At 34.5% G+C, this 24,547-nt stretch overlaps 1 protein-coding gene across 1 annotated transcript; it reads left to right on the top strand.

Moving 5' to 3' along the window:
- The first annotated feature begins 2,534 nt into the window (after positions 1 to 2,534).
- Alx1 (ALX homeobox 1) lies at positions 2,535 to 22,898 on the top strand. The gene is made up of 4 exons (XM_020153444.2): positions 2,535 to 2,907; positions 5,731 to 6,035; positions 8,936 to 9,064; positions 22,265 to 22,898. Exons 1-4 carry the CDS (start codon positions 2,682 to 2,684, stop codon positions 22,583 to 22,585), a joined length of 981 nt encoding a protein of 326 aa, XP_020009033.1. The 5' UTR covers positions 2,535 to 2,681; the 3' UTR covers positions 22,586 to 22,898.
- Positions 22,899 to 24,547: the final 1,649 nt, after the last annotated feature.

The raw sequence follows: 24,547 nt of genomic DNA on the forward strand, positions 1-24,547 counted from the left end.
AAAACTGAGTTTGGGTAATGGGGTAGAAATGGGTTTACAAGGCAGCTGTTGTCCTGGGCTACCCTGTAGTCTTATGAGTTGGTCCTTTGTTGGCAAACAAGTACTCTAGAGCTTGGATCATGTGTCTTTCATTTAAAAGACACTGAATGTTTTTCAGGGAACTTAGGACTCTTAAAACGCATATTTATAAATAAGCTGACAGAGGTCTACGACATAACTGAGTTTATAACTCGCAATTCTTTGTGTATTTCCTTAAGTTAGAAAAGGAGTTCCTGCTGCTGTGATTTAAAAAAATACTATTAAATGACTATTTCTCGTGTTTATTAGAGACTGCCAGACTTTCAGAATACTTGAAGGTAAGATAAATACCAAGGGGGATGGGAGATGATTGCAAATCACAACAACCCATCCAGGACTGAGTGGCTAACTCAACACCCAAAGTTCAGACAAGGGCCACTCAAGAATCATGGGCTAAAAAGTGTCCAGCAGCGCCCCGTCTTAAGCAAGGTCTCCTCGCGGCAGGACACTCCCACGCGTGTGATTCCTTGGCCTTTTTTCGGAGGACCTGAGAGAAGCCTGTCCTCACCAAGTGGAGGATATCTGACTTGCAGTTCACCTTCCAAGAAACAGCCCGGCATTCTCCTGGAGCTTCAGTAGCCCTAGCACCGTTCTTTGACCGCTCCCCTTTGAAATTTGTCAATCCTCTGTCAGTGCTGACTGCCGGGTTCGGGAAATAGTAATTAATAATATAGTAGAACCTATTTAAACCCAGGAATAGTGTCAACTCGTCAGAGCCTGAGTAAGCACTCAAAGCCACGCCAAGCGAAGCTCCCGCCAGAACTGAGCTTTCGCCCTTCTCCTCTCCGGAAAACTGTTTCGGAGGGACCTTGGGCCTGGCGAACAAGGCTGCTGTTCCTGCTTGTGCTCTACCCTTCAGGATCTGAGTTTGTATTGAGGGCCCCGCCTTTAGGGCAGTGCTAAGAAGCATCTCTGAGGCGCACAGCGCTCCGGAATTGTTTCCCCCAGGCTGCTGCCAGGATGGGACTCAAAGAGCGTCTCACCTGTCAGGAGTGGGTCAGCCAAGACCCCGAAGAACGTAGAAATTCCTGAACCCATTCAGATGCCCGCCTGTGTTGGGCTCACCCTTGCCATTCCCAGAGTCAGGGTTACCCGGCATGGCCAAAGCCGCGGTGTAATTGCCAAGCTGCCCTGAAGAAACGTGGGGGCCTCTGTGAGGGCCTGTGGCAAGAAAAGACCCATGAGCAGAAACTTCCCTCGTCCACGATTTGTGGGGGGATTTTCATCAAATATGCCAGTTTAAGGGAATTGGGGGCTTGCAAGTGGCTGCTTTTTCGTGCCCAAGGCAATGGACATCTTTCCCTTAGGTGCCTTGGGCTCCTCGGAAGCTGGAGTTGGGCACAAAGCCAAACAGAGAGGCTTTCAACTCTGAAGTGCTGTCCTACCCGCCCCTACCACCTCCCTTCGGCTGGAATGGAGGACCTAGCCCCGTGAGTGCGCCCAGTTCCGAGCTCTCGTGCCACTCGCTTCCGATTCGCGCTTTTCAGAGTAACTCCACCGCGACTCTTGAAAAGTACAAATAATTCCACCACCACCCCGCAAAAGCACACTGAAGGCCTTCTCCTCATATACCAGTTCATATAATGAAATTCCTTTGGCCTAGACTAAGTTAGGCACTCGTCCTAACGGTTTTTCTTAAAATAATTTTGGTGTAATGATAAAATCGTGACTTAAAGGGAAAGGTGGGAAGGCGGTGGGGAAATAGGTTGGTAGTGATATAACGGAATCATTTCAATTGAGCCTTTTGCTCAACTTCGCTTTCCCACGCATCTCCACCAACTCCATACGCCGCAGCATTCCAGAGAGAAAGGAAAGGCCCCGGCCTCATAAAGTGCTGAGACCGCCCAAACGCCCTGCTTCTCCGGGTTAGAAGCCTAAGCGGCCCCTTACCACCGCCTTCCCAGTTAACAGCTGCCGATGTATCCGGCTTCTTGGGCTTCAGATTAATGTGCATCTTCCACGTAAACGATTTACGAATGAAATAAAAGCCCTTTAGAGCAATATTTCCTTTCAAGTTCTTAAGATGCCTCTAAATCTTTCTGGTAGTGAGTGGCTGGAGTGGGGGCGGGGTGGAGAAGGGGTGTGGGGCGGGTGCCCTGGGAGGGCGCAGAGAATGGGGAGTGGAGGGTTAACTATTTTGCGATCTCACCAAGCTTTTCCCGAAATGCCGTCCACTGTTGAGGCGACAATGTTTCTGGGTGGCTGGGCCTTGTCTCTCCTGGCATCTGTCTGAAATGGAACTGTCTGTCTAACCTTAGGCCTGGACGCGCCCTGCCCGGGTAAGTGGGAAAGATGGGGGAGGGTGGGGTGGGGACAGAGGGGCCCCCCGGGGTGGAGTTAGTAGCCTGCCTATTTTCATATTCATTAGAACTGGGAGGTTGCCCGGGGAGCCCAGCTGAGTTTCAACATATAAAAGCAACTTCGGGTGCCCCCTCTCCAGCCGGGACATATTAAAGGGCTCGGAGCCCGGCAAGCTCCCGGCATCGCCGAGCTCGCTTCCCCTTCCCTCCTCTCTGACCCTCCCTCCTCCCGCCCACTCGCTCCCTCCCCCTGCGCTCCCCAGCCTCGGCGCCCCGACAACTCCCAGACAGCCTTCCAGGATTATGGAGTTTCTGAGCGAGAAGTTTGCCCTTAAGAGCCCGCCAAGTAAAAACAGTGACTTTTACATGGGCACAGGAGGCGCGTTGGAGCACGTTATGGAGACGCTGGACAATGAGTCCTTTTACAGCAAAGCGTCGGCAGGCAAATGCGTGCAGGCCTTTGGGCCCCTGCCTCGAGCCGAGCATCACGTGCGCCTGGAGAGGACCTCGCCCTGTCAGGACAACAGCGGTGAGTCACTAGCTCCCCAAGCCCCAATCCCAACCCAGGCAGCCCTTCCACGGATGTGCGATTCGTGACTAGTCTGGACAGGCAAGGAAAGAAGGAAGAAAAGAGGGAGCGAGAGAGCTGGAGGGCGGGGAAAGGCAGCGGAATGGTGCGCGCTTTAGGATGCGGTGTTATCCATGCGGTGGACTTTGGGGCGGGAGACTGTGTTCGCCCTCCGAAGAATGATCAGAACCAATTTGCTTCCGCTCTATTCTCATTTCGCGGTCGAGTGGTGGTCACTGCTGGTCCGGGAGGCTCTCTCCAGGAACCCAGCGCAAACCGATGAGGCTCTAAGTAGAACAAAATTGAGTCTGGATAGCTCTGTGGGCCTGCCGCGCTGCTGGGGCGGGAGGAGCTGAAATCCATCACAGCTTCTTAGAGGATGTCACTGTCTATTTCAGGAAAAAAGCGATCTTTGGGCTTCCTCAGTTTTAAAATTTTTTCCAAGGCGTGCATATTTTTCATTGTGAAATTGAGGCGTGACTAATTTGTGTGAATTTGTGATTTCTGCTTTTTTTTTTTTTTTTTTTTTTGCGTTTCCAATACAACAGGTAACTTTTTGTTAAACATCAATCACTTTAAATAGCTTCGGGCAAAAAGAATCCATGGTGTAATCATTCACTCTGGGACTGTGCATTGTCTATTTTTCTTCATCCACATTAAAAGTCACCTCAGAAGCCTTTCGGAACGCTTCTGGGTGAAATCTTCAACTTTAAATGCTCAAGTATCTCAAAGTCAAAATGTTATCAAAACAAACCATCTATCTTTTCTATCTTGTAACCCTATATAAACCTATTATTTCGGATCGCGACCGCTAAAGCACGTTTACAATTCCTAGAGTACTTTTCCTTATCATTGTATATATTCCGCAGTTAAGCTGCAAGGAGCGGGTTGCTTTAAAATAACAAACGAATTAAGTGTGAAATATTTACAAGCCTCCGCCTCCCATTTTAATGGAAGTTCAAAAAATCTGACAAGAAAGACACTAGCTTGTAGGAGCTAATTTTGGAAATACTTTGTACACAAGCTTTAATTACATCTCATATTTTACTTATTTAGTTCAGAGATGCAAGTTACCTTTCATTTGCCTGGGTAAAACTAAAACAAATGTACAAGTGTTAGAGAAAACAGTTACATCGTTTTAATCATTTATTTAGAAAGACGGGAACAATTAATTTTTTTATTACGCTAAATTTTTGGCTTCCTGGTTGAATTCGGACTGTAGTATTTGTTATTTTTGAAATTCTCAGATGTATGCATTAAGTTATTTAAACCGACAAGAATTTCTTCAGTGGTTTTGCGGTGACTGCTAGATTGACTCAATCCTATTTTAAATTGTCGGTAATCTAAAACGTGAGGAGAAATAGATGATTTGGGCTACCTCATTAAATTTTAGACTAGTATCACAATATTAGGATGAATTTTACCAGGCAAGTGACTGGTGAAATAGATAACCATGGACAGCCAGCCGGCGATTCATTTGAGAAAGGTTCCGGCTTTCTCTGGAGATGCCTGCAAGCCTCCCTGCTAGGTCCCCTCCCCCAGCCCTAATTACCGCAGTTCCCTGTTTAACTCTGTTCAGGGAGACAAAACAGTATTGTTAATCAATCATGGGCCTCCGTTGTATTTAATTTTACATCGCATCTTCCTTTGCATGAAAGCTATCAAGAATTTAGGTTACATAGGCATTAAAGTTGAGTAGAGTTGTATAACAATCAAAATAGTTCTGAAAATGTTATGGGGACCAATTTAAGAAGTAGAAACAAATGATAAAGTGAGATCGTGCATTGGAAATTATTGGTCTGGCTGGATTGACTACTTCCTCCCCCCCCTCCCCGCAGTGGCTCCCATTTCATTATGTGTATTCGTTGAATTTGTGTGTTGGTATTATAGGATACATTTTTGTTTTATATCATATTGCAAGCATACAGCCAAATCTGAAGGAAATTACTGGAATTAAAACACCCCTTCACAGAATGTCAACTTTTGTAATGTTTTAATAGACTAATTTCTGTGTGCTCCTAGAGAAACAATAAAGCTTTCTGTCCTAAATTATATCTCATCAACTAACAGAAATATAAAATATTTAAAGAGCTGCAAGATGAGTTTTCAAGGTAAAGAAATTTATTAAATCTTACTCCTTTTTATAGAAAATCCTTCTAGAAATTGTTCAGAAAATTAATTTTTCCAATTTAGTAAATCACATTTTGAAAGAAATTTTAATTTGGGCATGAGTATTTATTCGAAATATTCAACATATAGTGGAAGTAGTAATGTCTCACTTAAATCTAATCAATTAACTTTTGTGTGGAGGGGGAAGGTAGTTTTGGATATTGATGCATAGATATTGTTTAATATTGAAATATCATTTTTGAGCCAGACAAATAAGTAGATTAATTTTGTCTTTTATCAATCAATAAATAACACATTAAGTTTAGTTCATTTGTTTCAAAAATCATGGTCAGATTCTTATTTTTAAGTCTAAAGCATCTGTTAACATAACTACTTTAATTTGATTTAATATTATGTGCATAAACCATACATTAACCTTATAAAATAGAACTGTGGGTTTTGGCAAATTATGACTTCCATGCACACATTTTACATGTTTTTTAAACTATTCTATAGTGAATTAATAATTTTACTTAATGTGATGATTGGATTAATACTGACACAATAAATCATTAACAGACCTGTTTCCTGATGCTGTAAATTGCTTCAGCTTAATTCTTTCATTGAAATGTAATTCACAATTCTGAGAACTGCTCTTTTCCCCTTTGGGTACAGTGAACTATGGGATCACCAAGGTAGAAGGACAGTCTCTTCACACCGAACTGAACAGAGCTATGGACAGCTGCAACAGTCTCCGGATGTCTCCTGTGAAAGGGATGCCAGAGAAAGGAGAACTGGATGAACTTGGGGATAAATGTGACAGCAATGTATCCAGCAGTAAAAAGAGGAGACACCGAACCACCTTCACCAGTTTGCAGCTGGAGGAGCTGGAGAAAGTCTTTCAGAAAACCCATTACCCGGATGTATATGTCAGAGAACAGCTTGCACTGAGAACAGAGCTCACTGAGGCCAGGGTGCAGGTAGGAGCCAAATGAAGGCCTTGTAGGGTGGGACATAAAGAGGATATCATTAGAATAATTGAATAATTGCATTTTTTTCACAAAGGAAGAAACTGGTTCCCGGCTGAAAACATATAACAATGTAACATATATACATGTAGGTCCATTAAAGTTATTTTTTACTTGCAAAAGATTTGACAAAACACACAAAGCATAAAAAGTGCAGTTATTACTATAAACTTAAAAATTAGAAATCGTTTAAAAAAGAACAGGGGATGAAACATATCTTTGATTTTAAAAAGTAAGTTTTAAGGGGTGAAAAACAAATTTACAGCTATCCATCAGATAACCAGTATATTTAATTTAGTTTTTTTTAGCCATTGAGATTCTTTTTAGATTACAGCATTAGATATTTGCAAGTTATTTATGTAATAGCCCATGAATCTATGTTTTTTATTTAAGTCAGGATTATAACAAAATTAAAAAATAAAATAATTTCACAAACTCCCAATTGACATATACCATAAAATATTTTCATGAACAGAATTTAACACAAATAGCATATTTATAGTTCTCTAGCCCCAGCTTTTGTCAATACATGCTGTTCCAGTTTAGTTTTATAATCCAGGTATTTATTTAGTGCTTTTTTCAGAATAAATAGTGATAATGCACTGGAAGAAATTATTTGCATATACTTGATTTTATTTATAAAATGCATTTAAATTATCAAATCAGATGATTCAATCTGCTTAATTTTTTTTTTTAACAATTTGAAGAAGAAAAATTATACTGGATAAAATCCTACCTTCTAACAGCAGATTTTGGCAGATTTGATATTCTTTAATTATATTTTATTACTTCCCAAATAATAAGAGTTTAAAATACAACAGTAATTCAGGAGAACATATTTTTACTACTCTAGGAAAATACTGAATTTTGCAATTTTCATAAACCAATCAGATGGAAAAATGGATAAATAATGAAAAAATTTGTTCTGGGTGGAATAAATATTCCTTCTTAAGATTAAGCCATTGTAAGGCCCGTCTATCATTAAAAACAACATCTGGTGGCTTGAGGATAACAAGCAGCAGGTTTTTGCTTGAGCTTGTGGAAGCAAATGGTTATTTTACCTTACATGAAGTAAATATATAAAAAGTTTGTGCTAAGGAAGAATTTTAGAATTGTCAAATATTAACACCAGTCCTGCACGTGTGCTTTTCATCTTGTTTCTATGTATTTAAATTAGTTATACTTGTAACCGTAGAAAAATATGTTTACATTCAGAGTGATCAGCTGTGCACAATGTATGTTTCCCCCTCAAGTTCTAATTAATTTTTGTCAGAGAACATGCAAAAGGAGCCAACCTGAACCTTATTACTCACCGTTGTGCTCTTTCATGTTTTTTAAGTGAGAATGGAGATGAGCACTGAGTTTAAGGGGATTGTCATTATTTTTTGTCATTGAGGAACAAAAACCTCAAAAGGCAAGAAACTTCATTATTACATTCCCTTGGAATGTTCATGGTGTCAGTCTGTAAGGACAGCAACAAAACATGTTTTCCTTTGATGTTGTCTCAAACTCTGTGTACAATGGATAATACACATTACCAGCAGTGGTCTAAAAAACCACACTTAACAGGTAGCTTTTGCATCCTGCCTGAATTGATAAAAGCTCTTCAAAGTTCCATCTCAGATTTGCAAAATGTACTTAAACCTTAAGCTGAGTAGTAAAGTTGTGAAGGTATAAAGATACAAAAGATCAAAACTGAATATGAAAAATTATATAAAATTTTTTGAGTAAACAAAAGCTTTTTATAACTTTCATTTTTATATTTGATTTCCTGCTTCTTCCCTAATCATTTTGTGTTTTGCACATAGCTGTGTAAGGCTAAAAAGATTCCTGAAAGCTGATTGTATAATATTTGCTCAAAAATACTGAAGTTTTCATATTGAATATAATTTTCTGTTTCTCTCTGTAATTTACTGAAATTTTAAAGTGGAAATTTCAGAGAGCTAGACATGTGAATTAATGAAAATGGTCAAGATTTATAATATATAATTAGAGAAATATGGAAGACACTTTAATGGCATGGTAGAGACCACACTAACTCATCAGGCATTCCTAGACACTTGGTGCTACCTATAATATCTTTTAATTTGATTTTAAACTTATTATTTATGAGTTCTTTAATTGGAGAACTTATTGTGAAAGTATCTGAGCACTTCCTATAAGGTGATGATAAATTATATCATTTATGGAATAAGTATATTTACGAATTTTTTAAAACCATAGTTCAAGTTCAAGTGATTCCAGTTCATCTATAATCACCATTTCAATATAATACGGAATCGTATTTTTCTACTTTGAAATAATTAATATATGTTTGCTGCCATGTGTTTTAAACTTTTAATTTTTATAAGATTATCTAAGAATAGGTATAGTCCATGAGAGTCCTCACTATGTGACATGCTTTTATGGGTTTTCAATAGTCCAAGATAGTAATTTGGTCATAGATTGGCAGATTTAATTTTTATGGTATGACTCCAAACTCAAAAGGTGTATTTGTCTCCCAGACTTGTAACATTCTTTTGATGGAGATTATCCACAATACAAAGAAGATCATATAATTTAATTCCTTTGTATTTTCCACAAACGAGGAAACAGAGGTTCTGACATAACAAACATGTTTGCTGAAAGTCTCCTGCTTCTTTCTCTTAAATTATGTCGTCTCATAGGCACACCACTTATGATATCAGGGTATAAGTCAGTAAAATTTGTGGGTCCTTTTCTGACATAAACAAATTCCCTTAGTGGTTACTTAATGGACCTGATTTTCCATTTTGGTTTAAAATCTTCTAATGGCAAATTTGCTTAATTAAATGTTCCTCAGCTAAAATTCTACTTTTGTTTAAAAAAATTAGGTTTGGTTTCAAAATCGAAGGGCCAAGTGGAGAAAAAGAGAACGCTATGGCCAAATACAACAAGCTAAAAGCCATTTTGCTGCCACCTATGATATATCAGTTTTGCCAAGGACTGACAGCTACCCACAGGTATGGTAAATTAAAGAATGGTGATCAAGAAAATTAAGTGTGTAAGTGAGGGTAATGGAAGGGGTTGAATGCACCAAAGTAAAGTAAACTTACAGCTGGGCTACATTGAGAAACCCCTTTGAACATTTACTTAGAAATTAATAACAAAAGACAGGAATGTAAAATTGGTATAGTGTTGGGGGGTACATGTGGGAGAACGGGGGGTGAACAAAAGAGAGTAAGGTGAAAGGACATGGTTGATGGACTTCCTACACCTGTATGAAATAGAACAATGAAACCTCTTGGAATTGCTTGAAGTGGGGCGGGGTGGAGAGATGTTGTACAATGTATTTGGAATTGTTACAGTGAATCCCCCCAGTACAATGAATAAACCCTAGCTAAAAAAAAAAAAGTAGGTGTGTTTTCTATATGCTTTAGAGGGAGAGTATAAGCTTTATTATACCTAATGTAGTAGTCAATAATGAAAATTTAACATCCACACAACATTGACCATGTTTGTTTTTATTTTACTAAATAATGTATTTTATGATTATTTTCTTTCAGAGATATTCACTTAAAATATTTCTTGGCATCTTCCATTTGAATATTGTTATATGTTAGAATAAATGAAATAGTATCATTTAATAATGTAAGTCTTTTAATTTTACCATACACTTTAATTATTCAGGCTCTCTTTCTTCATTAACTTAAAAATAAATCATTGCCTGTCATACAATCTCTGTGGCTTCAGTTTTATGGACTGTGCTAAAACCTGGTGTCAAATGTGGCTAATTAAGACCTCAATACTACTTAAGAATCTTTCTTTTTTCCAAGTTTTTTTTTTTTCAGATTTTATGTTTTTCACTGTCCCCAGGACATATTTAGTCCTTTATGGTTTAGAGATATAATTTAAAAACATATCAATCATACATTAGAATCATTTCTTTCTCAACACATTTCAAAAAATATTAGTAGCTAATTTTCTTCGCATTTTTCTTTTTAATTGAGACTTTTTTCTTTTTCATACCTCATGACATATGTATGAGTATATGTGTATGTTTCGTCTTTCTATTGTATTTCATATTACTTTATCCTGAAACTGAATAATGATATTGAGAACTGTATTATTGACACATGATAAGGACATGTGTATTTTGGGAACAAATCATCCATTATTTCATACGTTGTTACTTAGTGATATGTGTATTTTAAGATACTGCTGTGAAAACGTACATGAAACACATATGTTCGACATATACCTTGATAGTTCAGTAAAGAAATCATCTCAGCCTCAAGTATAAGGATATCCATTTCCTTTAAATGTAAATCAATACTCTGTGAATGTGAATTCAGTCCTCTAGTGTGCTTTTCTTGTGTTCTTGTTTTCAAGAAAAAAAAACTATTTTGGGAACTTTACTGCTCCAGATAAATTCACCAAGTTTATTGAGTTAATATTGTACATTAAAAAGAACTTTGGAGAGCAACTTGTACGACTTCAGTGAAACCCCTTTGTACAGCTAGTTCATGCTAATAAAAAAGAAAGTTAGGCAAACAGGCCCAGTTAAGAAATTTGTCCATGATCACACCAGTGGCTCCTTAGGGCAGTCTATAAAGAATATTTACAGGTAAGCCTTTCCATAGAAGTTTGCCAAAACACTAATTTTATAGAAACCATTAGAATATATGACCCAGGCTTGTAGTAAGTTATCTATTGTTTTAAATTTTCTTTTGCAGCAGTTACCTTGTTTTCTCCTATTGAAAAGTGTGAATTACTTCTATTTGTTTACCATCACAGGGCAAGTGAAATTTTGTTCCTTACATATTTTTGAGTGTGTTAGTTGACTTTCAACAAAATGCAAAGAAGGTGTTTCCCCTTTGGGCCACAAGCTGTGTGGAGATAGAGACTGCAGTGTCATCTGTGGTTAACATTACTATTTTAACTCTCCTCTGTGTCCAAGCACTGTTCTAAGCAGGATGCATAAATAATAGAACAACCTCAAGTTTTAGGTGTTATTAATTACCTCCATTTCTCAGGTGAGGAAACTGAGGCACAGAGAGGGGAGATATTTATTCACTTTCAGTAGTGATGAAGCCCAGATTTGACCAGAGTTGAACTTAGTTCTCAAGAACAAATCTCAACCCATAGAATATATATTTGTGGCGCTCCTGGTAAATATATTTCAACTTTTGAATGAGTAATTAATGCTAAAAAAGTTTGTGGCTTGTGTTGTATTGTTCGGGTCTGTAATTTAGCTCAGAGGAGCAGGAAATGTACCCACAACTGGTGAAAAACATTAAAAAATGAATGAGACAGGGTAAACTTTACATTATTTTGAACCACTGACAGTACTCTATGACTAATACTATAACAAATTATGAACTCTTTCAAATGGACTTTAAATAGTATTCATAGTAAGTTTATTGTATAACCCTATGTATGGTTTATCTTTTTTTGCATCTTTTTATTTCAACCTCTGTTTCTTTCCTTTAAGTCCGTTTCTATTTTCTACTTCTGTATTTTGGGCTGTTGGTTGCTTTATCTCTGACTCCTCTTTGTTCTTTAGTGTTTTATAAAACATTCAGAATAGGGTCTGGCACCAATTAAAATCCATAGGACCTAATATAGTCTGACTAGTCATCTCCATTTCCTAGGGTTATTTTGCCATTGTGTTACTGTGTCTCAGAGTTTTAAGCATCAATTAACAGAATGAGGCAACCTAGCAACTAAGGCAGGAAAAGGAAATAAATGGTCATCAAATTATACATTTGTTAGTCTTTTCACTTCAACAAAAGATTAATTTAAAAATTTTTTCCAGAAACCATGGGAATTTTAGACTTATTTTCTTTGAGGCATCTCTGTAGTTTGTGTCCATTGGGTACACCAAAGTCTGAGAATACAGAGAAATTATGTTGAGTTTATTTTGACGGTGAAATGCATGAATGATCAGAAAAATTAATACTGTAGAAATCTGTAGTACCCTTCTATATCGTTAAGCCATGTAATGTCTGCTTGCCAAAATTCTGAAATCAAGTGTGTCCTGCTCTTCACTGTAGATACTGAATAAAGCCAGGGGAAAATTCTCTTTTAACTTAAAAATATGTGGTGTAGGCATTTTTAGCAAATTTGAAAAAAAATAATTATGTCAAGATATGTCTCCCAAACTTCAGCCTACAGGAAATGTTTTTTTTTTTTTTTATCATGTGGCTTGAAAATAGAAACATAAAGAGAGAAATAGGAACTGAAATAGAATCCAACAACTCAATGCAATAATAAGACAGTGAATTTGGTTACTGTTACTAATTACAGGAGAAAATTATTAACTACAGGAAAGTTGGAAAGTAGAAAATGTTGGAGGCAGGACAGAAATAAAAAAATTGGCAGGAAAGCAATAACACACAGAAATACATGAAAAACAGAGATGGTTTAAAAAATGTTCTCAAGCCTGCTCAGTGTGGATAATCCCTGCACCTTGCATAAAGGTGTCTATGCAACATATAATATGTTAGTTCGTGGGTAGTAATTAATGCTTATAAAATGATTTAAATACTTTGTTTCAACTGGTTTTCGTTACACTGTAATAGCAACAGCACTGAAGTAATGACAACCAAAATGATAACAATTACAGGAAGTTAACTATACTTTGCTTTTAGACCATAGTAAACTCGTTTAATTTGAGTTCAGAGTTTTTGAATTCAGAGTCCAGGGATCTTTATGCAAAATTGTCTCCTTTTTTCATCACTTAATGGAATAGCTAAATTTTGACCCTAAAACATTACCTCATTTTGGAATGCAATACTGCTTCCATGCTTAAAATTTATAAAATATTTAAAAGGTGTTGACATTTCTTAGACTGTCTTAAGGTATTTTTCTTAAACATGCTCATCTTTGATGGCATACAAACAAGAAAATGGGAGGTGTGGTGTTCTTAGTAACATACTTTAAAGTAGCAGAGACCTAAATGATTTTAGTCTTGATTTTAAAAAACAAGCAAAGATCTGTCAACATTAGATAGTCACTCCCTTATAATTTAACAAAATCAAAACAATTCTTTTTTTTTCTGGTGAATAAAATATTTTCTGTTAGGTTATAAATATTTTCTGGAGGATGGTAGTCAGTCTTCATTCCTACAAGGATTGTTATTTCCATGCTGTTAGACTCGGTTTGGATTATTTGAGTATTGCCTTTATTATCCTAGCCAGGTAACTTTGGATAAGTCCTTTGGCTTCTTGTCTGTTTGAATCCTTCATTGGTCAAATGGAGGGATAGTTGATACTAATGTTGGAGGTGTTGGTGAAGTATATGATGATGACTTTTCACTATTGTGAGGATTAAATTGATTTCTGAATGGAATGAAAAGTGAGCAAGTTCACTTTTTCAGAATCTATGGAAATATCAAATACACTTATACTTTGCAAGTTAAGTTAGAACAGTCAAATGTGGTAACTTTAGGAATTTGGGCATATTTGCGAATCACCAGAATAATTTTCAATGAAGAAAATGTTTGCACCAAAAGTTTCAGGGGAGGTTTAAGTTTTCATCCCACCTGAATATTGAACGAAATTTTTCTCAATATGTAGCAAGAATCACCACTTAAATATTAGAATCATATAATTTTCTAAAATAAAGTTCTAAAGTTTCCAAATGTAGTGATTGTAATGACATTGTTCTTCCTACCTAGTTTCTATACTAGTATAAAATTTACTTTCACTTAAAGGTTAATAAGAATTAAGTAATATGGAACTAAACCACCTTCAACCAATATGGTGTAGCAATTTAGGATAAGCTGGAGCAAATTTTACATTTGGAGAAAATAGCAAAGTTTTATGAGTTATTTTTATTCTTTTCCAAAATATTTGAAGTAAAAAATAAACTAAAATCTTTTAAAAAAATAATAAGATAACTAATAATTGATACGCTGGGTGATGGATGTTCTTAGTCCATGAAACCACCTAAGAGATATATATGGCAAAATACCTCTTACAATGAATGAATGGACAAAGATGCTACAACATCATTAGGTCAGCAATTCATATCAATATTGCACAATTTGCCACTCATTATAAATAAAAGGACTTAAAATAATAGAAAAATATAAAGTAGTCTATATTATTCAAGTTAAGTTTTACAATGGGCTTATGATTCAATTAAAAAGATATATGCTTTATACAATTATGTATAAATAATATTTCATCTGGGGATGTAACACAATAGTATAACACTTACTTAGCATATGTGAGGCTGTGGATTCAATCCCCACCACTGCAAAAAACCACAAAAATGAAACAAAAACCAAAGAATATTTCATATATGTGTATATGTGTTAAAAATAAGTCATGTGTACCCTGAGGCATTTTTTCAGTATCCAGTAAGTGAAAATGCTGTTAGCTAGAAGTGAATTTTAAAGTTGCAAATAATACAAGTAAAGAACACTCATCCTTTAGGTTACAAAATGATTAAGCTGATTTAACGTGATTTAATGAATGTACACAACAGCATTTTTGCTTATAGTAGGTGGCCACTGTTAAAGTATAGAATTTAGTTTTTCATAAGAATTTCAAGTTTTATATGTTTTGTTTTTCATAAATATTTTCGTATTTTAAGAAGAAAGTAAATAAATAATTTGAATAGATTACCAAAATAACAGAAAAATATAAAAATTATTACAGATTTCCAATGTTATCATGCATATAAAAACTGCTTGATAAGAGAATACAGAAGAGCCAGGTGTGAGATATGGGCCATCAAAGCCTGGCCAGGATACACTTATATTATCTTTGTGAACCTTATGATATACTGTAATCCAGAGTTTTATGTATTTCTTATTTATATTTTATTTATTTTTGAGATGGGAGGTCTCACTGTGTTGCCCAGGCTATTCTGGAAAACACTTATTAAGCCTCAAGTTTCTATGGATTTTCTTTTTGTATTAAAAATCATAGCTATTAAATGGGTAAAATTTTACCCAAACTCACAGTTGATTTTAAAAATCATGAAAATAAAAATTGCATTAATACAGATTGAAGATGACAAAAAATAACTTTATATAAGATTTTATGATTAAATTCATAACTAACATTTGATTCTAAGTGGGAATTTCTAAAATTATAAATGTTCTGTGCATAAACTATTTGCATATTTAATTTACATTGAATGTTTTTAGATGTGCAAGGAAAATTTACATACTTATATTTTAGCTTTTTTACTTTTAATCCCAAACTTAATAGAGTAACTGTCACTAATAATAAATCTAGCATAAATGAATCAGCAATAGCTGTATTTATATTAAATACATGACCTATATTAAAATACATGTATACATATTTAAATACATGAAAAATAGTGAACAAATCTCTAAAAACACTGTATGTGAACATTGTAATAAAATAGCAAAGGACAGGTGCTGTTATTTTATTCCCTTCTAAAACAAATTGATTTGGAAAGTGTCATTTTAAAAGACTATTTTCCTGTAAATAACATTTTTAGTGGTCACAATTACTTTAAAAGCAAAGAGTGGATTCAACACTAAAAGAAAAACAAAAAAATGTACTTAATGGTCTTACATCTTTGACTTAAGGCATCTTTCAAGTATTAATTGAATAATAAAAATTTAAACGCATTTTATATGATGTTATTTTGAAAGTTTCCAGACACTAACATTTCTTATGAAACAGTGCTTTCATGTTTGCACTAACAGGAAAGATTTTATTTTTCTTTTAAGCAGTATTTTTCTTAGATCATCAATCTCATATGATTGTTACATCTAGTAGTGATGTTTTTAATGGAAAAGCATTCTTGTTTCAAGTTTCTGAATTCATTTAGTGACAATTCATATTTAATACATGATTCTTACTGATGAATAATTCCTAATGTCTTCAGTTTTATATATACTGAAAATATAATTTAGGAATTTTTGCAGTGCAAATTGACTAAACAATCTGTATACTTTATAGGTCATCTTAAATATTTTTGATGAAAATTAGACCTAAGAAGTAGAGATTGAAGTAGTACTTCATTTTTTTAAATCCGAAGTAGTACCTGAAACACTCAAATTAATTCCTTTACTTTTTAATTAATTCAAGTTGTTTGTTTATTTATTGTTTTGGGGGACAAATCCAATATTTGTTAGTCACTGGTAGCAGATTCATTCTAGAGTTATACTTTTTCTTCTTTCCAATAATTTATTGATGTAGTAACTAGAAAAGCTAATGGGACCCTGAAGCTAGCCAGTGGCTAAAAATATCTGCAACTTTCTAAACATAAGATTCTCCTTAGTATTTTATCACCCTAATTTTTATAATAAAGGACTTACTAGGAAAGTATGTAATAGTTTCTTTAAAAATTAAACTGCTTTTGCAGAAATTCATGTTTTGAAGTGGTCATATAAAAATCTGGTGGCAGTGATAATGGGCTAATAAGTTTATGTCGCTAATGTTGAAAACTATGCAGAGTAGTCAACAAACTTGTAGACATTCAGTCAAAGACGAAAAAGCAAAATCAACTTTGAGATTTTAGTGTAGAGAAGATACTGCTATAACATCATCCCAATTATCTTTTATGAGTCCTTGATCTTTTTGTCTTTTAAAGCAACCTTTAGACTGGAGATGTGGCTCAAGCATTAGAGAACTTGCTTTACAAGTGCAAAAGTCCTGAGTTCAAACTCCAGTCCTATGAAATGAAAAAAATTAAAACTACCTTTAATTTAGTTCCTACAGGGAACTAAATGAAGGTAGTATAAGATGTATGTGATGTGTGTGTGCATTTGTGTAAACATTACACTGCAGGAGGGGCAGTTTATTTGTAGAGGAGTAATGGGATTAAATAAACTTATTTTAATAGAAGGATATTATTTATATTTTGTGTCATATTAGTATTTATTGTTTAGAAATGTCTTGAAATTAAAGAGAAGGTTCTTATACATTTTTATGATCACTGTTTACACTACCTACAAAAGGCTAGTGTCTTCTAAATAGTGCTAACATTAGAATATAGAACACAAAATGCTATCATAAGCCATTTGATTATATTTTATACAATCCCACTTTACACCAAATAAAAACAAAGTTATGTTTCTTTTAAGAGTTATGAAAATTGCTTACTACCATAACAAATGTATTAGAACTATAACCAAGTTTAGGATAGTAAAATCTACTTTTCAGTTTTGGTTGCAAAGAATGTATCTATATTAAGTTTCTGAGGTAAGTGAGCTAAATAATTTCATAGCTATGATTTACCATGATATTTCAACTCCCACAAATATATATCTATAGTGAAGAATTATTAATACATATGTGTATGCTTACCTTTCTTTTGTTTTCAGTCTCCTGAAGAAAAAATTAATGTCAAATGAATTTGGCTCCAGTTTAGAAAAAAATCAGTCAAAACAACAACTTTCCTTCATAATTCTAAAATCATGGGATAATTAAGTGTTAACTTTTTATTTGATTAAAAAAGCATTAAGGGCCACATGTTCTAAGTGGAGTGTAGTAAGTCAGCTGAACTTTCATTCACACTAATGGGAGGCATTTGGCTAAGTTCCCTGGACAGTGCTTTGAGCAGAACACCCATAGAGCATTTAACAAACGTTGTGAGGCACATTAAAACACTGAATGCTTTTTAGGTTCTCTACTCCTTTTAAGCATGACAAAGAAAAAAACCGTTAAGGTAGTCTCTCACCACCCCTCCCAACACACCTTTTTAAAAATACATGAGGGAAGGATGTAGTTTAAAGCACTTGAATACTCTACAATTTCAAAGGCCTAAAAAAAATGTTTAAAAAATCATTTGTTACTTGGTACTGACATTATAGTACCTATGAAATCATCCAAAAATGAAGTTACCTTATTTAGAAAAATTATAAATTGTTTCTTCAAAATTTAATAACAAATGTAATAGTTCTTTTAATGAGTCAGAGAGTGAGACTTATGTGTTGACAAGTAAGTCATGTGCAGTTCTAGCTAATGTACCTTACAGGTTCTTAGCACACAGGTTGTCAGTTGCTACCTATGTAAGAATAGAATTAGTAGACACAAGGGAGAGCAGTAGAGCGTGGCTTGACAGCTGTAAGTTCAGTCACTCATAAGCTCAAAGTAAACAAGTTTGTTGTTTAATCAAGCATTGCCTTCAAATATTAACAGAACTAGATGGTTTAGTGCAGAAGAGATACCCTCTATGTTTCTCTACAGTGGTTAGATACAATACCTAATGTATGATATTCTTTTATATATACTATGTATCGATAGGGTTGAAGGTTGTTAACTCAAGCATATGCAGAGGGTCATGACACAGCCATGTAATATGAGGAATGGCTAAAAGGACCAGAGATGTTTACTTGTAGAAAAGAGGCATGGGGCTCATGCCTTGATGACATTTTAACATTTTCACATGTGACAGATAATATTATTCTGTGTCATTTTAAGGAATAAAAATTCAGAGGTGAAATATTGCTGACCTTTGCAGAGCTCACCGAAAGAATGTTTTGTTTTTAAGCAGTAGTGCTTCTTATCACAGGAAGTGAACAAAATTAAAGGTGTACAGAAGATGTTCACATTTGGAAGGAAGTTAGATCCCAGTAGTGCTTCCTAATTTCAGCATCTTTCAGAATTGTGTGTGTGTGTAATATAACTATTACTGTTATTTTAATGCAGATCTTCTGAGCTGACACACCATAGTTAATGAATTACAATCATCAAGAAAATGTATCTGTGATGGAGAATAAGTTATGATAGAGAAAATAAAAACTCTCTAAGTAAATACAGAGAGCAAGGTCTAGGCATTTCATTGTTAAGATTATACAGTATGGAGATTATAGAGTTCAAATAATTAAATAAAATTTAGATATATTAGTATAAGATGTTCTTAAAATTATACCTGCAAAATGTATCTGTCCAAATTTTCAGGAATGTTTCAGTTTTTTTGTAAATTTTATTTGGATTTATCATGGATTCTGTTGAGCATAGGGATGAGAAAAAAACTGTCAACTGTTATCTTGGGTTTTGCTTTCAGAGAGTAGAGTTTATGAACCCCTACAAAGTTGGGATTGTGCAAGTCCTAAAACTACCTTGTTTTTAATGGCATTTCTTTAAATTTCCTGGGTTCAGATATAACCTTCACTGATGGAGTCATGCAATATTTGGCTGAGGCTCATCAGCCTCAGGTTACCTTCTACAAAATGGGAATAGTGAAAGCACTTACCTTTTAATGTGTTTAAATAATTAGAAGTATTCATAGTTCATGGCTGACACATGGTGATTAGCTGATTACTACTACCTATCATGTGCATGCTATTGATCTTTATCATCAAATGATTAGACATCCAGTGGTCAGGGGAATTAAAATCACAATTCACTGGGGGATATGATTTGTGTTTAAACATTTTTTGGGGGGGAACCATCTAGGTCTGTGAAGTCAAATGAAAACAAGTCAGAAATTTTAAAATAGAAGAGAGACTGGGGTAAGAGTGATAGGAGAGAGAGGATAGAGAGAGAGAGAGAGAGAGAGAGAGAGAGAGAGAGATGAGGGAAAAGGAGAGAGACAGACATAATGGAAACAGTAAAAGTGTGTGAGTGTTTACCCATGGGACTAAATGGCAAAGTCTTCAAAGAATTTGTATATTTTCTAGTCCAACTAAAACATTTCTATTGTAATTTAATCAGTCTGCTCTGTTAAGAAAACATGTCTATATATTAGAAATTCTTTCATCAAAAGAAATGAATCAGAATGCTTCATTGGTCCAGATAAGGGTTTAGAGTAAAAAGAAATATTTGCGCCTTAATTGTTTTGATGAAATAGGCTCTAGAGATTTTTTTTCCAATTTATGCGTAGGTTAATGTCACTTATTTTTTGTAAAATATATTTTCTTAATTTACTTATAGATTATCTTCTTTGCCTCTGCCTTCCTTAATTTTACTTTTTTACCTAGTCATAAACATATTGCTGTGTATGTGGAATATAAGATTATTTTAGTAAATTCTAATGACAATTTTTATAAATTGAGAAATCCTTAGCAAACAAAAATATTTGCTGTCATTACTTTCTTTTCATTTTTTTTTTAAAGTAAGAAAGCAAGTTTCCTTTCCTCTCTGAAAGCTCTTTGTCAGACATCCACATGATTGTGGCTTTTGCAGAGAAGTACAATGTTTGATTGAAAGTTAGAGGAAAATCTCCAAGACTCAGTTAAAGGGGTTCATTTCACAGAGTAATGACATTAGCAGCCGTCTTGTTGGGTTGAGATAAATAACTTAGCAATCACTGCTACCAATCATTATATTTTGACTAAAGTGAAATGCATAGAGAAGAGTGAGCCAAAAGGAAAACAACCTAGCCCATGATGATTTAAGGATTAATAAAATATTCACATCATTATTTGTATCTAGGTAGGACTGTATCTAGATGTGGATATATTGATCTGTATTCTTTACATATTTATATATTAACACCTACAGATTTGAAGCAGCTTGTAAATGTATTTATAAGAACTATTTTTAAAACAGAAATAAGCATCTTGCCATTCAATGAAGCCCCACCTGTGGACTGAAATTAGTTAGGTTTCCTCTTATGATTTGAAAACTGATTAAACCATCCTTTTATGAGTGACAGAATAACTTCTCTATCAGTGCTAGCTAGAAGATTGATGAGCATATTTTCTAATAATAATTAAAGGTAAGTTGTCAAGGAAAGTATGATTCAAATTTATGTTTTCTAAGTCTACGCTAGAAGTTATGTAGAGTAGCCTGGAATTTCTATGTAAAATAAATTTAAGAAAATTGTGTATGTGTCAACAAATCATTGATAATTCCATTTTTATTATCATGTCTCTAAAATATAAGAAAGCTGGATCTGATGAAAATGTATACTGCACCTGTGTTCTGGTTCAAGTGTATTGTAATTATACTGTAAAAAAACACCAGTTTACCCAGTTTACCTGGTATGGTAGCATATGTCTGTAATCTCAGCTCTGGAGAAGTTAAGGCTGGACGTTTGCTAGTTTGAAGCAGCCTGGGCTACTTAGAAATTCCAGGCCAGCCTAGACTACCTAGTGAGACCCTGTTTCAAAACACAAAAACAAAAATAAAAAATAAAAAGTGTGTTGCAATTTTATTTCATCTTCTAATGCTGCATCTCCTTGCATTGCTAAACCATGCACTATTTCCTACTTTTTCATTTTCCCCAGTTCCTGCAATTTGCTATGATTTTCTCTGTGTTTCCCAGTAGTGCATGTGACCATTATTGATTTTTCTTGTTTAAATAGCTTGTCCATTAAGGTTGAGATATTTCATATTTAAAATTCATATTTTGAGTTCTAGTGTTTCTTTTACATGCTGGTAACTTTAGAGAAATTTGTGGTTGTTGGTAGATGTATCGAAATGTTTTCTGGACAGATTCAATAGTATGAACTGTGAATTTTGGGGGCACACATTATAACCATTTTCAATAGCATATGTGATGTTTATACTATTTCAATTTTACTCATATGATATTTTTGCTAATTGCATGTTTTTCTCAGCTGCAATTCCATCATTTGGTAATGGTTTATGTTTTAAAATTCTAACTTTGCTTTTCATATCACAAGTCTGTTTCAAATTCACTATATCATACATAAATAATTGAATAAAATTTAAAATACGTACATATTTCTCAGATTCCCCTAGAAACTTATTCAAGGCTTTATTACACAGAAAACAATGAGAAGGCAAACATTTTCCAAAATAAATTTGATCACAATTATCTTTGCAGACCATGCAGCCAAATGTCAATAATGATTGCCAGTAAAAACTGCTGCACCAAATCCAACTCCAGAACTTGAAAAAATGCAGTTGTGCCATTTTGTTCAGAAAGATGAAAACTATCTTTAAACTTAAAGCCATGCTTTAAACCCCTTTTCTAAGCACAAGAATCTGAGTCATGAATCATGACTAAATCTTCCAGATGCATGTAGAAATCATGACTATAGAAAGAATACTTAAGAGAGTGACATGTTTCAAGAGTATTTTATGTGGTTAAGTATGTGTGCTTTGATGATCTATTGCAGTATACAAGCTAGAAAAAACTTAAATAATTATTTTTTCAGTCATTGTTTTGTGTACTCAGAATGTAATTATAGACTCCACTTGATAGGGACAAATAATGAATAGTTACCCACATTTATTAATATAATTTAAGAAAGTAAGAAAACAAAAGTGAGAAAGTGTGAATGTAATATGTGTTGTTTTTATGTATTCCAGATTCAGAACAATTTGTGGGCAGGAAATGCAAGCAGCGGTTCTGTGGTTACTTCATGCATGTTACCCCGTGATACTTCCTCCTGCATGACACCTTATTCTCACTCGCCTCGGACAGATTCCACTTACACAGGGTTTTCTAACCACCAGAATCAGTTCGGCCACGTGCCCCTCAACAATTTTTTCACTGACTCTCTTCTTACTGGGGCTACCAATGGACATGCATTTGAAACAAAGCCAGAGTTTGAAAGGAGGTCTTCCAGTATTGCAGTCCTTCGAATGAAAGCCAAGGAGCACACCGCCAATATTTCATGGGCCATGTAACATACAGTACTCTTTTATTTTATTTTTTTCATAGTGAAGTAAAACATTCTTATTTCTCATATTTAAAGGATACCACAATAAGCTGCTGTGTGTGGAATTGCTAACGGTCAAGATATACAGTGAGACCAGCTTAAATGAATAGTTGTTATTATTTAACATAAAAATCTAAGAAGGAACCTCTGAAAAGACTAAATAGGTTTACCATACACCAGTTTCAACAAACTCTGTTTTAGTAGTAACATTTTTTTCCTATTGTAAAAGGCAATGAAATATGGTCATGCAACTTCTTAAAAGAATAAATGTATTAAACAAATTCCTCTGTTATAGATTGATTTATGTTAGCTCTGTATAACAAGAAATCCCTTGTAAAATGATACCTGATAAAGGAGGAAATGCGCTGGGGAAAATGTCAAGATACCAAAGCTGTCAGGTAAATATTGAACCACGGTGTTTCAGGGAGTTAACTGCCATTTCTTCCTCTCTGGCTCCCAGAAGCAATGGGCAACCCCCTGTTGTTGAGAATTTATCTTCAAACATCAAAGATTTTTTTTTTTATTTAGATTTTAGTGAATTTCCACTAAGTGAAAAAAGGAGCTCTTCTGAAATGAAGAGCATTTGCATGAAATATCTTGGCATAGTTTCCTGAAACCATGTGGCTAAAGGTGATAACTGAAATATTCCGGTGTGATTTAAAATATAGTCATGAAGACAGTTTTTATAAATGCCACATTTTAATGAAAAAAAAATCCAGCAGGGACTCAGTGACTTAGTTATCACAAACAAGAAAAAACTTAACAAATGTGCTGTTGTTTTTAAAACTAAAATTGTGTTCATTGAACTACACACAGAGACACTTAGTAAATATGCTAAAAGTAGCATTTTCAGTTAAAGAATCACCAGATAGGAATTTATGTTTATTTTTTAAGATGTATATGCTTCGATGTATGTGAGAATGTTTGTTTCCTGACATATCATGCCTTCATAATTTTTTGCTACTGTTGTTTTGCATAGAGAATTAAGATGTGAGAAGGCTCTCTAAAATTTCTGGTTGAAAAGAAGAGAAGAAAAATACATTGCATCTGGAAAATCGCTAACCCTTTTGATTTACTTCTCCTCCCTTTCCCTGTCACATTCCAAGCTTTTTCAGATGAGTGAAATGTCAGCCTTCTTGAAAGACTCTTAAGTTCATAAAGGCTAAGTAAATTAATTGAAATGAAGATGACTTCCATGACTCAGATCAGAGTCATGTACTTTTTGTACTCTTGGAATCTTCTGTGGTTCCTACAATTTTAGGGATCTGCTCGGAAGCCCTGATGACTAAAAGACAGGAATAAATGAATTTTTAAAACCGAATTTCAGGAAAAGTACTTTTATCCTCTTCTTAGTGGGAAAATATTTACAACAATGAGACATTTTTTGTAATAAAATTTTGAGTCGAGTAAATGATGGAGATGACTAATGTCCTAAACAAACATTCCCTAACTTCATAACTTTATTCTTTATTGCATTTTTTAGTTTAGTTCCCAAGAAAAAGTTGTTCATCTTTGGTCCCAATAGTTATGCTTATATGCATCATAACCCTTTGATTAAGGATTGTTAGGGCAACTGTTAAATTTCTTTCATATTTTAGATGAGAATGACTTATTTTAATATGTTCATGTAAGAGGTTAATAGGAACTTGTGAGCTAAAAGTTAGAATTTAAATGCAAGATTTTGTTTTTAAAGATTATACAAATAAGTAGTGTTAATTTTCATTTTCTTCTACTTTCATAATTTTAAATTTCAGTGCCTTTTGGTTAATATCTTGGTTTTTTTTCAACTGAAAGGCAAAAATCATGGAGTATGAGACACCTTATTTCTTAGTTTTTCTGTGTTAAATTTTTCTTCTTACCATATTTAATAACTAGTTGAACCTTCTGAAAGTCAGCTTCTTTCAATTTAAACTATCTTTCTAATTGAGAT

Source organism: Castor canadensis, chromosome 8, assembly GCF_047511655.1.
Source record: "Castor canadensis chromosome 8, mCasCan1.hap1v2, whole genome shotgun sequence".
NCBI lineage: Eukaryota > Metazoa > Chordata > Mammalia > Rodentia > Castoridae > Castor > Castor canadensis.